Raw genomic sequence first — 19,233 nt, 5'->3', positions numbered from 1 at the left:
AATTAGGTACTACACTCTTGATCCATGCTTTCGGCGTTTTTTCGTTCAAGATGACATCATTAAACAGCTCAGGTTAAGCTCTGTAAGTACAGGAATACCTCCTGTATGTAGGAGTTCTCATGTTATGCCGTCATCACCCGGCGCCTTGTTGTTACTGAGTTGTTTGAGGGCTATTCGCATCTGGGGTACCAGCCAGGTAACCTCCCCGTGTGCCTGAGTGTAGCGAGTCCCTTACGGGGGAAGAGCAGCGCTTGGGCCGGTGTACCCTAGTAACATGGTCAACAGTTTCTCTTCATGGGATATTGTTAGCCATGGCTAATTGACCTGGCAGGGAGGGGGAGTTGTCCGCGTGTCCCTCTGAGTGAGCAGAGGGTGCACTAGACGCACCCATGGGGCATAGCCCCAGGAGCGGAGGGTGTCCCATCCAAACACTGGCTGCCCCACCGGTGTCTCGCCCGTCCAGTTTGGTGGCGGGCGAAGGAGATGGTGAGGATTGGAAACGTGGAGAGGGAATGGCCCTCCCCGCGAGCCCTAGCCCTCGTGAGGAGCTGTAGTTGATGGACACGGGGCGGTCCGTCGCTCACAGTGTGGTCCTCGGGTTGATTGGCGTGCTGTGGTTCCGGCATGCCTCGGACGGTGTTTGAGGACACGTAGTGCCCGTAGAGGCGTTGTTGGTCCCTTGTGCTCCGTCGTTATTGGTGGGGTGGAACTTCGTGAGGTTTTTAGTCGGTAGGAGTCCGACATAACCACTGTGCACCCCCGTGGCCGGTGATATCCATGATGGATTTTCCTCACGAGAAAAAAAAGGCCTATTTGCATCTCGCCAATATCAATTTCTGGAATATCATCTTCGGTGTAGTGGCGTGTCAAGATTGCTCATTTGTCGTTCGTGTTTTGAGCCGCTTTAGGAGCTTGAGCAAAAAAAGTATGACTGTAGTAAGGAACTCTGGGTGCGCGAGCCTGCCTCGAACTTGGCAGGCTTTTTTTAATAGGTACTTGATATTTTATATCGATATATCGAAACATCACAATATTAATAACATTGTACTATCGATACAATATCATACATCGAATTTTTCAACAAGCCTTAGTCTATGGTAATTCATCTTGGTCCATATCTTGACCCTCACTCCTTGGTTGCATAAAATGAGTGAGGCTTTTATGTGAGGTGTCACTCATGTCAGATGAGCTCACAAGTGATAAATGGTAGAGTTCTTATAATTGAATAGATGTGTTAATAATTAAAAGAATCGACGTGATTGCGGAAAGTTTGATCAATTCATTTTCATCCGTAACTAACTGATCATATTGTTTTGAAGTTTAAAATGTTACATTTGCGACTGATCGCCGGACTGAGGACCAGCTAAGACCTGGGTATTTAGAACGTATTTATAGCTTGTTTATCTATTATTGTATCGTGCATTTACTTTTAATCTTCATTATTTATTGATTCCTTATTGCTTGTATAACATCAATTATACTTCTGTTTGAATATACATTTCTTTACTGACAGTGGAATTAAGATGTCTGTTTCACAAAACAAAAGAAAATTAAAAATTTAACTGGATGATATAATTTGTTTTACTCGTTACTGAGGCTAAAAATTATTTCCACTGTTTGTAATCATAGGTAATATCTGAATGTGGATTTCAATAGCACTTGAATGCTCATGTCAAATGGTCAATGTTATTTTAAACAATAAAACATTGTTTAGGTCTACATACAATGTTGAAAACAAGCCTTGCCTTTTAATCTCCTGTACAGTTATTTGTTGAGCATTGCATTGAAATGTTTTCTTTGACAACCAAAACAGAACATAATGTTGCTCTAAGCTAATTTCTTAACTAATTACATTTTGATTTTAATATATCATCTATCTGCAGCTTTTTTTACGAGTATGCTACTCAATCCATACTAATATTATAAGTGCGAAGGTGTGTCTGTCAGTCTGTCTGCTAGCTTTTCAGGGCCATTTCATTCATTTAAAAAATTATTAGTTTCAATCCTATTTTACATTTTCATGCATATAAGTGTTGCTTATGGTTTATTACACTTGGACCATAGTACTTAAAATTTAGCAACTATTTTGCATCTATTTGTATCTATTATCACTAACTGTAAATTCCCAAAGTCCTGACCAGTTAAGAGATTATTTATTGGACTAGCTTATGCTCGCAACTTTGTCCGCGTGGTCTACACAAATTTTAAACCCCTATTTCACCCCCTTAGGGGTTAAATTTTCAAAAATCCTTTCTTAGCGGATGCCTACGTCATAATAGCTATCTGCATGCCAAATTTCAGCCCGATCCATCCAATTGAGATGTGCGTTGATAGATCAGTCAGTCGCCTGTGTGATTTAGACTCCATGCTTAGTCATTTTTTATGTACATAATATATGAGACTTGATTTGAGTTTTCTCAGACTATTTACCTATATTATTTCTATTTAGCGAATTTTCTATTTAATTTCGGTTCTAGAGCTACATTAGTAAATTATGTGTATATAAGAAATAGTTATGTTAGTAATTATTAACTTCAGCTTGTGATTTTTAAAAATCCTTTCTTAGTGGATGTCTACGTCATAATAGCTATCTGCATGCCAATTTTCAGCCTGATTTGTCCAGTTAGTTTGAGCTGTGCGCTGATAGATTGGTCAGTCAGTCAGTCAGCTTTTTACCTTTTATCTAAATATATTTTAAAAAAGCTGACTGACTGACTGACTAATTGACATAAAAGTTAATAATACCTTAAGATAAATATTGTTAAATAATTCTTATTATATTCTCCTTAATAGCTTATACATATAATATTTTGTATAAATTATTATAATATTCACTTTGTGTGTGCATGATTGTATTTCAGGACAAAGTATCTTATGTCTAAGATGCAAGCTATCTCTATGACTAGTTTCACCAGAAGCATTCAGAAGGACTGACACACTTTTACATAATATTTATATTTATATAACTACCTGCCCCGGCGAACTTCGTACCGCCTAACAGTTGATTCTTTTTCAGGCATTTTTAAAAAAAAATCTCTCCGTAAGTACCATCCTCGTACTTCAAGGAATATTATAAAAAAAGAATTAGAGAAATCGGATCAGCGGTTCTCGAGATTTGCGATCAGCAACACATTTAGTGATTCATTTTTATATATAGAGATATAAATTAGTATGGATTTAGTTGGTAAAAGCATTGCTTTTTCAATTATGTGATAGATTATTGATGATCAATGCTGAATTACTGAAATGTATTTAAATATTATTATGTTGAAATGTAAATTCTATATTTATATAATATATGCTGAGTGATAGATGTATTTATAAATTCAAAAGTACTTGTAAAAGTTTATTTGATTTTTTTTTCTATTTCCATCACCTTTTTGCAAAAATGTTAATGTTTTAAGTAATATTATGATTACTAAAATGCTATTGAAATCTTAATTCTACATAAAATACAATACTTAAGTAATATTATGTGTTACATATACACATTATATGTAATGTAAGTCAGTATATATGAATGACTTTGCTGTCAACAATTAAATAAATACTTAATGATTTATTGTTTATTGACAGTAAATGTTAAGTGGAGAGAAAAATATTGTATATTATGCATTCTTTCTTTTATATATTCATATTTTGTAGAAATTGACATTATCTGCCACTAGCTTTTTCAAGGTCCCATTGAAATTTCTCAAAACCCGTTTTACTGGTGAGTCTACAGTTTAGATAGAACCTACATGCAAAATTTCAAGTTTCTAGACCCAGCAGCAGTTTGAGCTGTACATATATGTACTTCTATATAATGCTGGAATTACTTATGCTGTCGTTGATGATACATAATTTATTTGAGTTTTGATTGAAACATCTTGTTGATTTATCTCCTCATGCATTGCTGATTGCTTGTAATCATTCTTCATTGAATGCATTACACATTGAATAATTATGTATTATATTTATCATTTGTTTAGTTTCTATGTAAGCGAGAGCGTCCACCAGGCGGACCGGGTCAGGCCGCATTGCAATACAAAAATCCGCCTTCTGTACATTGTATATGAAACTGCATTGACTTGCGCAGAGGAAGCAGTACTGAGTACGCAAAAATGCTTTCTGCACCGTTGCGGCCCGATCAGTCTCTAGTGGATGCTTTGCTTAAGAGTATAATAAAAAGCATTTAAATTTTTTTTTAGGAACAATGTTGAAGACTGGGACTTTGCTTGATAATGTTATCAAAGGTGAATCTCATGGGTATTTTGTCGAACTTCCGTCAATTAATCTAATCACAGCAGGCTTTTTTTAAACTATGCAAAAGCTAAACTATTTTTTGATGTTTTTGTGCTATAATACAGTAATGGATATCACATCATGCAATTCATCAAATTTACTAGGACATAGCTGTTTCAACAAGATAATGTAGATGCATGCAACAACACTGTATGATTTCAAAATGTGCTGATCTTATATTATCCTCTTTTTTAACACATCCAATGCGTTAAGCTGCATACTAATGACACCGTTCACATTTTCATCTAAAAAATGTGTTGCGTTTGGAGTGTGCAGCTCAGCTTACATACGATGTGTAAATTTTCCCTAAACAATTAAAATTAAACTGTCCAGACAAGTCACTCCTTGTCATAAAGTCGTGCCTAGCTATGTCTTAGTAATGTTCATTCATGTAATTTCTGCTATAATGTTTTTTTTAGTTCTGTGTGATTTTTTCTATTTTAGTGACATAATCACAACCCACCATAGTTCCATTCTAGCAGATAATAGTCGCTTTGTCACAATGATGACACCCGAAGAGGTGGACACGCTAAGCGTCATGCCTTCGGACGGCCACCTCGATGATTCCACAGGTTTGTTTATTATGAAGCTGCAGATTAACTATGTTCGCGAATGTAAACTGTGGCCGTCACAAGAGTTGTGTGACCGTACCGGACGCTGTCATAAGGGCGGTACCGATACGAACTCAAAAATGTGACGAGCAGCTACGGAACCCTACACTGGCGTGGTGCGACACGTTTTCGACCGGTTTTTTTACGTGATGCCGACTGTACGTGCGCGAACATAGTGAATACGAGACGCTTGTTATTGTTTTGAAGTTTGTTAACACGTAACACTAAGTCATCATTTCATGATCGTGACTTTTGTAGCGTAATGCTGATCGCTCATCTAACAGCACCGTACGTGCCGCAGTTATCTAAGGATCCGTTCCGAACGGTGCCAACTAAGCTTCCGCTGTCCCTGCCTGTCAGCGGGCTGTATCTCATGAACCGTAATAGGTAGAGAGTCGAAATTTCCACAGTGTGTATTTCTGTTGCCGCCATAATAATAAATAAGGCAGCCAGTTTACATAGTATTTTCTATTTTTATATGATTTTTATTTTAAAATCTAAATATTTCAGTTTTATCATTTTTATTGTGACTTTGTAATAATATACGTAGCCTGAAATAAAGAACATTTTTATTATTGTTATTATTACTTATAGTACTAGTGTTATATATCTTGTACAATGGTACGGGACCTTTCGTGTGCGAGTCTGACTCGCACTTGACCGGTTTTTAACACGATTGCGCGTGATAACTTTATTCGATTTTTATTTACGATGAATATACGGAACGTACGGCAGCAGATGATATGCGATCAGCTTTGTGCTTGATATTTGATTCATGTTGCACTGCCGCTTAGAATTACGTCTTCTGATCCCGATGACCTAAATTCAATATTTGAACTTCATTCCTAGCCAATCGTGGTGTTGAGGTTTAGCGGTGTGGTTGTACAAGTAACGACTTTAGGACGAAACTCCGAACCGCGAAGCGACAAGCGACATCATCGTCGAACAAAGCGTTTCGCAAATTTTTTGAATTAGTAATTGTGAATTTGTGAGATTAGTTTTGAATGAATTAGTGATTACTATCCCCTTTAGTATTTGTTAATTTCAATAATATCCTTTAAACTTCACTCTTCTTCAGCAGCTGGCTGTTTAGTTTCCATCAGAATCCCTGCATTGCTAGAAATAAATTTCCGATTCAGGAACTGCCTTGGTTAAACAATAGGCATTGTAGTAGAGCTACTATAAATTCAGCCAATAAAAATGCAAGTTAAATTTTTAAATTTAATTTGCACAGCATCAGGAACCGAGGAAGCCCCATCATCGATGGTGTCAAGCGAGACAGAGTCGGATGGCAGTGTTCTGTCGGAAACCCCGCGTCATGACATGCCAGATGGTGCACTGACTCACAGCGGTGAGACTAGCGCCAGCGACCTGGCATTCAACCCCTTTGATAAGCCATTGGCAGACGCGCGAGCTGTGGGTAGCACTCTGGCATCCCTGGTGTCAACAAGAGGTAATTATAATCGTACCTAGTTTATGAAACTGTTGCCTAATAAATTAATGAGCTGATAATATGATTATTAAAAAATGAGTGTAAGTTTTAATAATATCACACAAGTGTTTTAAGTGCTGAATAAAGTATGGAAATACTGTAGTAATTAAAGTAGAGGAACTTTTGTCCTCTGCAAACAATAGTCCTTTGTCTGCGTAGGCCCTTATTGAACCAATAGTGTTATTGAGAATCTACAAGAGAAAAAAACATACTTAACCTTGACCAACTGATCCTTAGATGAAACTAAGTCGATCAGCATTAAATTTAATCAGTGTTATTTATTTTTATGGATAAACACACGCTTGACCAAAAATTTACTATACCAAAATCGTTTGCACAATAAATACTTCCTTAGACAGTTCCCTCTATCTTCAATGGTTTTGGATTTCCCCATACTGTCCCAGTTATAAAAACCACACTGTATACATAAAGACCTGTAGGAACTTGAAGTTGGTTTGTGTCCAGGCTCAATGTTGCCCTGGGGCCCAAACAAAGGCGCCATAATGCCGACGGCGGACTCAGACTTGCGGCCGGGAGAGTTCGTCATGCGGCTGCTCTTCACAGAGTTCACCGTGCAGGCCGAGAGGAAGATGGAAGCCGTCATGGCGGAACCATTGGTAACCCACCCTATTTTTCTATTTTAGACAATTCCTTGAAATTCCAGATGTGAAAGAATTGACTATACTCTACCCATGAAAAGAAGTTAGTATAGCGCTTTCTCTGTTACGTAAACCCGTACAAATGACAGAGACAAAATTTCAGTGGGCGATAACTATTTTGAGGCACCAACCAATCACAAACAAAACTATATTTTCTAATTAAATTTCGAATGTTTTTTGAAAACATTTTGGAATTGAATTTCGAATGTTTTCGTATACCTGTAGCAGCAAATAATTTGGAATTGAAATTGAAAAATAATAATTGAAAACAGGTTTATGATTGGTTCATGACTCCAAACGGTTAATGTTCACCGAGATTTTTGTCTCGTTTGTTTTGTCTAAAGTCTCGCTGGTTTAAATAATAATAAACTGCCTTGAATTGTGGCACTGCAGAGTATGAAATAACATAAAGTGAAATCGTCAAGAGATAGAACATGTTACACAGTCGATACCTCAACAACCTGCATGCAGTCAAGTATTGGATGAGCCTGATGTGCTTGTGTTTTGGCAGGAGAAGCCGTTAAACAAGACGCTCCAGAGAGGGGAGGACCCTCAACTCGACCAGATCCTCTCCGCGTTCGGCACGGTCGCGGAGCATTGCCTGCCGTCTCTGCTGAGAGCGTTGTTCGGTTGGCTGGAGCGGCAGATGGCTGAGTCGCCGCAGCTCAGCGAGCAAGCCAAAAAGCCGCACCAGGATCTGAGGAACAAGAGGTGAGTCCTTTTGCAAACAAGAAAATCTAATGAAACTAATGAAAGTGGAAAATCCTCAATGGGTTGGAATGGAGAATTTGATTAGAAAGTTTTGACCTAATAAATTTATATTCTTTAGCACCCATAGGTCTGTGCGCGTCTTGCCCGCTGACAAACAGATAGACGCGCGGACATGGACTTCCCGTTGGCACCCTTCGGGCATGGAACACTAGCAATGCTAAAAATACAATTTTTAAAGTACTTATTGCCACAAAGAAAATCAGATATTATTAAAATATTATATTTAACAAATAATTGAGTTATTTATCCTCCTAAAACTTACGCGAGGCAGACAGATGGACAGACAGACATACAAGAAAGTGATCCTATAAGGGTTTTTTTTTTCCTTTTGAGGTACGGAACCCTAAAAAACGAATGCCACAATGAATTCTTTACTAGAGCGCGATTGTTATCGCAATATACATGGGAGGTATTATATCTATCCTCCAGAAATCAATATTCTACATTTAAGAAGTGTGGTAACGGAAGCTCTTTGTTGCAGTATAATCTACATAGTGTCGGGCAGCGGCGCCGGCACGGAGCAAGTGGAGCGCAGCAGCGAGGAGTTGCAAGCCGAGAGACGCGACCTGGCCGTAGAGTTCCTCTTCTGCCTCGCGCTGATCGAGGTGCTGAGACAACTGCCGTTCCATCCGGGTCACGAGGACCTCGTGCAGTACATCGAGAACGTCGCCTTCAAGAGGTTCAACTATAAAGACGGGTAAGGCATTTCAACTTCTAACAGTGCCGCTGTGGAAGGTCACAGGCTACCTTTTCACCAAATAATCTGTGTGTATTCCACCACTACGATCGATTCAGCGGCAGCATCCCATCGTGATCGCAGGGTTAACTCTAAGAAGTCGCGTCAGGAGTTTAACCAGACGATGCAGATAATCAGTATATTGGGGAAGTATATGCATTAGCATAAAAACCTGGAAAAACACATCATATACTACTCTAATTCTAGTCAGGAAAGTGCTACTGTACCTGGTGGCCACAAATATTGACAGGAGCTCTAAAATTTGTGGCGATCACAATGGATGGGAGACGGTCAAAGTGATACAGGAAGTTCAAGGATCTGTACGGCCCTAAAGAAATAAAAAGGAGAGTTCCAATAAATGACGATAATTTTTATTTGCCCAGGTCTGGAACAAAGCAACCTAACAAAATTAAATTTATAAAATGACGCTTGGCTGCAATCAGACCTGCTGGCAAGTGATGATGCAGCCGAACATGGCGCGCGCTTGCCTAGAAGATACCTATTCACACTTGACTTGAAGCTACTTGTATTAAAAGTGGAGGGGAAAACTGACAGAGGGGCGTTTCATAATTAGCGGTACAAATTAGAATCGAGGAGGCAAATCGCTTCGTACGTGTGCATGGGATTGCGACTACAGACTTTTGACTTGCAGACCTTAACACAAGATGTTTGATTTGTTCTAGGTTACAATCCAACCCGAATGCCGCCAACGTGCATATCATAGCGGATTTGTACGCAGAGGTCATCGGCGTGCTCGCGCAGTCGCGGTTCGCGTCCGTACGGAAACGATTCACCGCAGAACTTAAGGTAATAAAAAATTTACCGAATTTCGAGCCAATCTTAACAGAGATTAATGTTAACTATCGATGTTTTAATATCGAAAGTCTATCGACAGTTGAGGCAAAATCAATAGTAACTACAATCTAAAGATATTATTGACACGAGGCAATACTGTCGCTCGTAGTTTTTGAGGACAACTATCGAGTCTAAACTATGAGTAGTTTTGCAATACTATCTGCAGAGACTAGCCATTTACTCACGAGATTATAATGTGCAAGTGTGTGTTTACTTACACACTAAATTTTAACTTGCAACTTATGACTAAATTCACTGTTTACATGCTGTTTCACTTAAAAACTAAGTTTAAATTTAGTTACCAACTTAACAACCGAATGCGTGAAAATTAGGCTTTAGACTCTTCACTGTATGGGTGATTGTATGAAGTATGTCTTCAGGCTTTAAAAAATTGTCATGGTTGGTTCCAGGAGTTGAAAAGCCGCGAGCCGTCGCCGCACACAACGCAGAGCATCATCTCACTGCTGATGGGCATGAAGTTCTTCCGCGTGAAGATGGTGCCCATCGAGGAGTTCGAGGCCTCCTTCCAGTTCCTGCAGGAGTGTGCTCAGTACTTCCTCGAGGTGAAGGACAAGGACATCCGACACGCGCTAGCGGGGCTCTTCGTGGAGATACTTGTCCCCGTCGCTGCGGTAAGACCATATTATATCTTTCTACAACACTCGAGAATCGTGTAAATTTTTCGCAGTCGTAGTTCATACTTCGCAGTCCCTTTGCCGCGAACAATAAAACCGACACCGGATAGGTAACGCCTAGAAGTGCAAAACTGTCTGCACTTGTATTTATTTTTTATTTATTTAATTTTAATTTTATTTCGACTTAATGAACAGTGAACATTTTACACCACACTTTTAGACCAAAGCACTAGATAAAAACCGAGACTGGTGTTTGCAATTTGCAGCCCAAATAGACCGTAGTGTGTGCTAGGGCTGACAAAGATCTTTGACCTCACACGATTTATATATTTTTAGGTAGGTACTTGTATCTTTTTCTTTCTCTTTTACGGTGTGTTTCACTGTCATTATCAACTGATAGGCGTCCACTGCTGGACATAGGTCTCTTGTATGTAATCCAGCGGCTCCCTTCGACTCATTTGATGTCATCTGCCCTCCTAGTAGGGTCTATCAAACTGCGCTTTCCGCTGAGATGTCGCAATTTTAGCACTTTGCATTGAACACGCATTCATTCGTGCGAGTGGAGGTGCGTGTTTGGTGCGAGTAAAAAAATAAAGTCTTGTGAACAAAGGCTTTCTTAAAAATGCTCACTCGTGAAAAATTGTTACAGACGGTCAAGAATGAGGTGAACGTACCTTGCCTGAAGAACTTCGTGGAGATGCTATACAGCCACACCCTGGACACGAGTACCAAGTCCAAGCACCGGCTGGCTCTGTTCCCCCTCGTGACTTGTCTGCTTTGCGTGTCCCAAAAGCAGTTCTTCCTCGCTAACTGGCACTGCTTCCTGGCCATGTGTCTGTCGCATCTCAAGAACAGAGACCCTAAGATGTGCAGAGTTGCACTAGGTACTTATATTGACAGAACTTCTTGACGATGCTGTACAGCCACAACCTAGACACGAGCACAAGGTCCAAATGCCGGAGGGATCCCTTTTCCCTCGTGGGTAAATGTTACATAGTAACAATGAATATGTGTTACAAAAGTTGAACAATTGTATGGTTTCTGCGCAGCATCGTCCAGCGTGTTCATTTGATACTTTAAGCTAGCCGCATGTTGTCAGAAAATTCTATCAGGAAAAATTCGAACTTGCGCCGGAACACATTCTGCTCATACATTTTGTATCAGACCCTGTAGGCACAGCGCAGACTGTCAAAAATTTGCGGGTCGTGTGTAGGCTTCTGGTGTTCGCAGTGAGTGGGACAGAAATTTTAAAATATGCGGCCTACTGAAAGCTGTTGTTTTTAACATGTCCCAAACCAAACTCTTCAAAATAATATTCGTATGGTGCATGGCGTAGCATCTGCCATCACTGAATATTTATGTTAAGTTGTCTATTATTAAATAGATTTAATTTTGCTTGAAACCGTTTTGTTGTAACAATACTTGATCATTAAATTTTTGTTGTAGAATCGCTGTATCGCCTCTTGTGGGTGTACATGATACGAATCAAATGCGAGAGCAACTCAGCGACGCAGTCTCGCCTTCAAAGCATCGTCAACTCCCTCTTCCCCAAGGGCTCTAAAGGAGTAGTTCCGCGGGACACCCCACTGAATATTTTCGTCAAAATCATACAATTTATTGCCCAAGAAAGGCTCGATTTCGCTATGAGAGAAATCGTATTCGACCTCCTCATGGTTGGGAGGCAGATCAAAATTATTTTGACGCCCGAGAGGATGTCGATTGGTCTCCGAGCGTTTCTGGTGGTGGCCGATAGTTTACAGCAAAAGGAAGGAGAGCCACCGATGCCCCGGACATCCGGCACCCTTCCTTCAGGAAACACGCTGCGAGTAAAAAAGACTTTCCTGAACAAAATGTTGACGGATGAAACGGCTAGATCGATCGGCATGAGTGCGTACTTTCCATACGTGAGAAGAGTTTTAGTAGAAATCCTGAGGGCGTTGGATGCGCACTATGGCAGGCCGCTGATGTTGACCAACACGCAGAACGTTACCAAAGAGCAAGAGATCAATACAGGAGAAAGGAAACCACGGATTGATTTGTTTAGGACGTGTGTTGCTGCCATTCCGAGGCAAGTATAGTTTTTCTTCCAATCGGACTCTTAGTAGATTATGTAAAAAATTATCACGCCATTTTTTAAAGATTTATCCTAATAATATTATAAATGAGAAATGTGTGGATGTTTGTTACTCAATCACGCAAAAACGGCTGAACGAATTTGGATGAAATTTGGAATGGAGATAGATTATACCCTGGACATATGCTACTTTTTATCCCTGAAAATCAAAGAGTTCCCGCGGGATATTGAAAATGGAAATCTACGCAGACGAAGTCGCAGGAATCAACTAGTAGAGTATACTTTGACCGTGCTCAGACTTAAGCTTCTGTTAAATCGAGACAGATTTAATGACTTAAATCTGTCTTAAGTCGAGTCTGACTTAAGTCTATAGCGCCGTCAAGTTTTAAATCTGAGTCAAAGCGTACTCTATAGATCTCGGGCTAAATTTAAACCAAATATTCTTATGAGTATGTGTTGTGTACAGATTGATACCGGAAGGAATGAGTCCAAGTGAGCTGGTGGACCTGCTTTGCCGCCTCACTGTACACATGGACGAAGAGCTACGGGGCCTCTCGTTTCAGAGTCTACAGACACTGATAGTGGACTTTCCGGAGTGGAGACAAGATGTGCTGGCCGGGTTTACACAGTTCTTGGCCAAAGAGGTTCAGGTCAGTACTACTGGACGGAAGTGAAATACATATTATGGTAATGAAAGGAAGTGATATCGGTAAAACGGTACTCCACTGTCCGTCCGTCTATCCGTCTCTCACCAGGCTGTATATCATGAACCTTGATAGTTAGTTGAAATTTTCACAAATGATTAATTTCTGTTGCCGCTATAACAACAAATACTAGAAAACCAGAATAAAATAAATATTTAAGGGGGCTCCCATACAAATAACGTGATTTTTTTTGCTTGTTTTTGAATAGGCATTTTCTAGGCAAGCGTGCTAAAACTTAGACCTGATCATTGCTTTTTTAAGCATGATTATCGTCAACGCAATAAAAAACAAATTGCTACAGGACACATCGCCTCAATTGGTGGAGAACGGTCTCCGCATGTTGCTGCAGCTGGTGACTAGCTGGAAGAACGGGGAGCCCAGTGCGATAGCGCTGCCCAAGCCGGAGCCGCTAGCGTCCGTCATCCGCGGCACCGAGGCGCTAGCGCTCGTCATGTTGTGCCAGTGCAAGGCCTATCCGCGCAGACTCGCCGTCCATATACTCAGGTACATTGTTCTTTTAGGAACTCCCTTCAGCTGTTTTCCCACTAGATTACAACACGGGGATTGAGTGAGGCGGGTCTACAAATTCCTGAAAAATCTGTAATGCATTGCCTGTTGCCCTGGTGCTGCAAATGTTCATGGGCGGCGGTAATCACATTAGTGATCCGCCTGCTCGTTTTTTCCTTATTTTTATTTAAAAAAAAGTAAGGAGTGGTATTCTCTTCGGGGTGTACTTTGTGTTTCTCTAGCGGGATGCTTACGCTTTTTTTCCATATTAGACTGCATCATCACTTATGCGACTTGATCATAATTTTGTTAAAACAATATAATTTAATTTTATGCGGCCTCATCTTCAGGCCTCATCATTACTTTGCTAAAAATCCGTTTCGATATGATGTTATAACATGGAGTTAACTTTAAAGAGAGAGCCTACAAGTTAACTCATTTTGCTAAATGAAACATTGGTACTGATTCTGAGCACAACCTAATTTTAGAGTATTCGCATACTGTTCTTACTAATGTAATATGAAAAGGACAGACGCAGTTCGACAGTTTTAAATTTTATTTTTAGATTGTAAACCCGTGATTTTAGCGTACAGTCGCGAGTCTACTGTTTAAATTTGTAGCTGCCACTAAAATTTAGAGTCTTTTAATGTAAAGTTCCTGTTCTGTCCCTTTTTAGCATTGTCAAAAAGAAAAGGATGCAGATACTCTAAATTTAGTTTAGAGAAAGACAACAGTGCCAGTATGAGTTATAAAAAATTGTTTTCCAGAGAGACAAAATATCTCTTGGAGAGGCTGCAGCTGACTCGCGACGAGCCGGCGCTGATCGACTCGGCAGATCTACACGTGCCGCACTTCACTGAGAAGTGTCTGCCTATCCTGCCGCCCACTGAGAAGCAGGCCGTGCTGGCCGCTGCCCAGCCCGACCTCGTGTGGGTGGGCGAGAGGAGCCACGCTGTTTGGACTGCTGGTGAGTTGCTTATTGACCGACTGACCAGGCTAGACTATAATAGGGTAATTATTGACAGCATGTAAAATATAGAATCTATGGTACTTTGGTCACGTGGTCGTAAACGGCCGTGATTGGTCGAGTAGTTGATGACGTCAACTGTTCGTAAATAGTTGCGTGTATAGTATAGTTAACAGCCAAAGTATATACGCACGGGTGACGTCAAATGACGTATGAGGGGCCATATTGTCAGGAAAGGGTTTCCGCGGGATATTTAAATAATATTTTTGTTTTCGTTTTTTTTGCTAGCACTGTATGTAATGGAACGTACAATATACATTTTTCTATAGAGTCCTTAGAGATCAGTGATTAAGGTAGAACAATTTTTAAAAACTTTAGAATAGAGTAGAATACTGATAGATGTTGTATTTCAATTGTAATGATTTGTGCACAGGCCTTCAGCACGACGAAACGTCTTCAAAGAACAGCTGGAGCGGCAGCGCCACCAACGGCGCAGACCCTTGGGAGGTACGTAGAGGTCATTACTGTCCAGCCCGGAAATAAAGCAATTCACAGCCGTATAATATTAGATAGACGCGGCGCTCGCAGAGTCTTTTTAACCCCTCACCCAAAAAAAGGGGTGTTATAAGTTTGACATGTGTATCTGTGTGTCTGTGTATCTGTCTGTGGCATCATAGCTCCTAAACGATTGAACCGATTTTGATCAGTTTTTTTGTTTGAAACGTGACTTGATCGAGAAGATAATATATGATATCGTCAGGTGGTGCTGTTTGGTCTGCTCGAGAGGAGCCGCGTGCCGGCGCAGTGTCCGGCCACCGTGCTGCAGGCGTGGCCCATACTACACGCCCGCATACACGCCCTCTACACTATCATCGAACCTGCGTAAGTCCCTTATCTTTAGAGTAACCACTTTCATTAAGCGTATTGGCATTTTTTTTCAGTAAATAAGATACAATATGCACCATTCCTACCTTACATACCTAATTATCTACCTACAACATGCATATTCAGACATCTTTCTCTCTCTCTCTCTCACACACACACACATACACACACGCAAACACACACACACCATACTCAATAAGTTTAGCATTGTGAAACTCTGCGCTTCGCTCAGGATTCTAGATGCAACACGCTCGCTACGCTCGAGAGTCTCTCTTGAAATCCCTCGTAACGCTTGGGATCTAATCCGGGGCCCGTAACGTAAGACATCCCATTACAAGTAATATATAAGGAATAAAATAATACATAAAAGGAACATACCGCCCCATCTGTATCTAACGTTAGACGTTGATTACATTGCAGGCCCGTGAATGACAACCGTGCATCGCTTCTCTCACGCACTCCCGCTCTACCGAGAAAGCCTGAGAAAGAGAGAGACGGCTATATGCAAGTATGGAAGTATTACATGACTATGGCATACTTGGTCGTGCCGGCCGTGCCTAGTCCTATCGTCCGATGTGCCAGCCCCGACTTGAGTTTAAGGTACTAATTGTATATACAAATATATTTATTACCTACTTACCTACATATACACACAATTTTCACTGAATTCGCCTTTAAGAGGTACTATTTCCATAGACCCGAACTTTATGCGTTTAGCTCCATATCGCATGAAGTTTGTCTATGAACGGACAAAAGTTGGGAATTTCACCAAGTTTTGATTTAAGCTATAATCTTTACTTTATCTATCTCAAAGAAGCATACATAATATTGAAAAAATCGCGGATTCCTGTGGGAACTCTTTGATTTTCAAAGTAGCCTATGCTACTCTGCAAGGCCGTATAACTATATCCATGCAAAAAACCACTCCGATCCATGCTCCGTTGCGGCGTGATTGAAGGACAAACAAACACACTTTTGCATTTATAATATTAAAAAGCATGATATTCAAGTACAGAAACTAAATGTTACTTCAAATAGTTCATCTTATTTTTAAATTCAAGTAAATACATGTCACACAGACGAACATTTTAACTCTTTTGTTAATCTTTATATTGAGCTTATTATCCAACATAACATAGTATGTATGTGTTTAAATATATTTTAATTGCGTTCCGATTGGTAAACGATTAGATATTATTTTGCTGTCGTGCTGCTGCGTAATCGTCGATTATGTTTATCGCGCAATACAAATTTTTACTAAATAAGTTAATATATTATGTTTTTCGGAAAAAAGCATGTAATTTTTTAAAATTCTATTGCAATTCACGTAGCTTTTATTATGATAGCGTGCACATATTTTCATTAAAAATATAATTTAGTGGAATGGTCCGTATTTACTTACAAGTAACGTTTGTGCGACGTAAATGTTTTGGTATAATGTTAGACTAGTAACTGTTATTCGTATTTCTTACAACTATTCTATGTGACTAGAATTTAATACGTGAGTATGTATAAGAACTAAAAATATCGTACATAATATCAATTTTTTTTACTTTTAATACACCTCAATTTTGTATCGTGAGGGCTATGACAGGTCATATTTTTCTTATTATGCCATCTGTCCTTGTATGTCATATTATTATTTGTACAAATATAAATATCATGATTTAAGACACGACTGATCGTGTATTAGAGGCAATACACAACACACATAGGCGATAGGGAGAAGTATTTTAAGTCTTCAAAGCGCCTTTACATTGTGATTTTATTAATGCTGATCGCACATTACAGCTGAGCCGAACCGTTATGGAAATGTTTTATACCAAATTCTTATTTGCCAAAGATATTCGAACGACGTCGTCGAAGCTTTTTTCTAATACCGAATATAATGCGTTCAAACTAAAAACAGGATGAACCATCCGCCATATTGTGACCGCGTTTTAGCTCGAAATACACTAACTCAATATTTTTCGCGTGAGATTGGAGAACGTTACCTACGTTATGTCTAGTGAATTACTATTGTTTCTCACGCTTTCGAGTTGACGAATATTTTTTAATTATTAAAAACAAAAGAAAATTGTTCTGCCGCGGGAAAACAACGATTGAAACTTCTCGCTGTATATTGAACTAGATGATGCCCGCGACTTCGTCCGCGTGGATTTAGGTTTTTTTAAATACCGCGGGAACTCTTTGAATTTCCGGGATAAAGCCGAAGTCCTTCCCCGGGATGTAACCTAACTCTATACCAAATTTCATCAAAATCGGTTAAACTGTTGAACCGTGAAAAGCTAGCAGACAGACAGACAGACACACTTTCGCATTTATAATATTAGTATGGATTAAAACATGTCCAGCTAAGATATCGCAACATGGCGGAGAGTTCATCCAATTCTGAGTTTGGGCGTATTACAAACGTGTTGCTCAAGGCTCGTCTCGTAATATGAGATCAGCTTATGGAATCGCGTTTGAATAGACGCGGCAAGTAGTTCCACGCCCAAGGACTCGTACGCGTCGTACCGGATCGCCAGCTCGGTTTGCAGCGGTCGTGTGATGTATGCTGTCGTTCGGTAGTGCGGGCGCGAGCGCGGGTGCGGGCGAGGGCGAGCGGGAGCGCGAGCGCGACAGGGAAGGCTGGGCGCTCAGCACGTCCAGCGAGAGCCTCAACACGCCCGGGGGCTTCTTCACGCTGCCCCTGAGCTATGCGCGCTCGCACAAGCACCACAAGCGGACGAGGTGGCCCATTGTGCACGTCCCATCTGACACGAGTAACTTGTCGTAAACGCATTGCGCTTTTGTCGATTCCATCCCGCTCGACCGGTCGATCAACACTCAGTTATTTTCTCCGACCAGAACTGACCGACCGAACCAGACAATATATTACAGTATCCGTTACCGATATTTATTTCCTGATACTGTATAAGCTCTTTCAGTTAAAACTCTATGAACTATCGATATTGTCTGTTGGATTTCTGATTCTACCGACATTAATGAAACTTTAAGGTCTATAGTTACTCTCTTCAATAGCAATTACGTTTAACTATATTAAAACAATAACAATTGTGAATACATTGGTTTTAAAAGTCATGGATTCATGTTGACTCTACCGCGAATCCTCTTTGCTGAAATTGTAGTCTCTAGACGTTCAAACACCCTCAATCAATATGGCTTAAAGTCATACTGATTGTTTAAGTAAATAGTACTGTATTTGACGAACACTGGTTAACAAGCGGATGGAATCAGCAATCCGGTTCATGCACCGTCATGGACAGCTGAAGTTCAGGCAGCGTAGACATTTCATTCCTCACGCACTGGCCCAGCACTGCTACTGTAAACCATCGCGACTGTTGTGGGAATAGGCATCACACTGTGTGCATTCATTCTCATATACTACTTGACTTTAACCCGGCTACGGTGGATCAAAAGTTAGTTTTGACCGATCGAACTGCCGCACTCAGAGTAGCTTAATCATTACTTAAGTTTAGTTAAAACGAGACAGAGCTATATCTCTCACATAAATTTGTCTCGTTTTAACTCAATCTTAAGTAACGATTAGCGACTCTGAGTGCGGCTGTAAGATCATAAATCGTGTTCACTATTTGTGTTTTGTACAGCAACACCTCCAGGCTTTTAACTTTTAAGAGTTTAACTCTATGACAATTATGCTCACTGTTAAAAATAAAAGTTGTTCTTAAAAATAATTTTAGAGTCTTGCTAAAACTAAATTTTTAGGATAAACCATTGTTTATAACACCTTCTTTAGAAGTCGTACGTTTTGTTATATCTGCCATAGGTGTATTGGTTATTAAAATCTCAGTTAAGATCCCCTTAAGGTTCCTTAGTGCGTATGAACGCAACGCATGCACGCTGCGTATGTTGAATGCAGCGTTATTAAGTACAGTTCTTGCAATTCACGAAGGCGACTGGCTCATGCTTGTGTTGGAGTCGTATCGGCATAAGGTTGGTACACTGAATGTGTGCGTTTGCGAGCGCTTGCTCGCGACTGATTGGTCCAACATGCACGCACTTACGCAATACCCGTGCATCCGACATAAC

General features: G+C 40.2%; 1 protein-coding gene across 5 annotated transcripts in view; it reads left to right on the top strand.

The window, feature by feature from the left end:
* Window positions 1–1,171: 1,171 nt before the first annotated feature.
* fry (Protein furry) overlaps window positions 1,172–19,233 on the top strand; it is a 133,873-nt gene continuing 115,811 nt past the window's right edge. For 4 of the 5 annotated variants that reach the window (XM_069508867.1, XM_069508866.1, XM_069508865.1 and 1 more), the window contains exons 1-18: window positions 1,172–1,374; window positions 4,191–4,235; window positions 4,729–4,856; window positions 6,130–6,348; window positions 6,853–7,004; window positions 7,558–7,757; window positions 8,299–8,514; window positions 9,237–9,360; window positions 9,819–10,040; window positions 10,693–10,927; window positions 11,490–12,111; window positions 12,584–12,767; window positions 13,123–13,325; window positions 14,096–14,295; window positions 14,729–14,802; window positions 15,056–15,177; window positions 15,601–15,780; window positions 17,752–17,913. In XM_069508867.1, the coding sequence (XP_069364968.1) occupies window positions 4,787–4,856; window positions 6,130–6,348; window positions 6,853–7,004; window positions 7,558–7,757; window positions 8,299–8,514; window positions 9,237–9,360; window positions 9,819–10,040; window positions 10,693–10,927; window positions 11,490–12,111; window positions 12,584–12,767; window positions 13,123–13,325; window positions 14,096–14,295; window positions 14,729–14,802; window positions 15,056–15,177; window positions 15,601–15,780; window positions 17,752–17,913 (3,185 nt within the window). In that variant the 5' untranslated portion in view covers window positions 1,172–1,374; window positions 4,191–4,235; window positions 4,729–4,786. The remainder of the gene's footprint in view (window positions 1,375–4,190; window positions 4,236–4,728; window positions 4,857–6,129; window positions 6,349–6,852; window positions 7,005–7,557; window positions 7,758–8,298; window positions 8,515–9,236; window positions 9,361–9,818; window positions 10,041–10,692; window positions 10,928–11,489; window positions 12,112–12,583; window positions 12,768–13,122; window positions 13,326–14,095; window positions 14,296–14,728; window positions 14,803–15,055; window positions 15,178–15,600; window positions 15,781–17,751; window positions 17,914–19,233) is intronic. The other variant, XM_069508868.1, reaches the window with a different exon arrangement.

Source organism: Maniola hyperantus, chromosome Z (assembly GCF_902806685.2).
Source record: "Maniola hyperantus chromosome Z, iAphHyp1.2, whole genome shotgun sequence".
NCBI lineage: Eukaryota > Metazoa > Arthropoda > Insecta > Lepidoptera > Nymphalidae > Maniola > Maniola hyperantus.
This window is presented reverse-complemented; position numbering and strand designations above follow the sequence as displayed.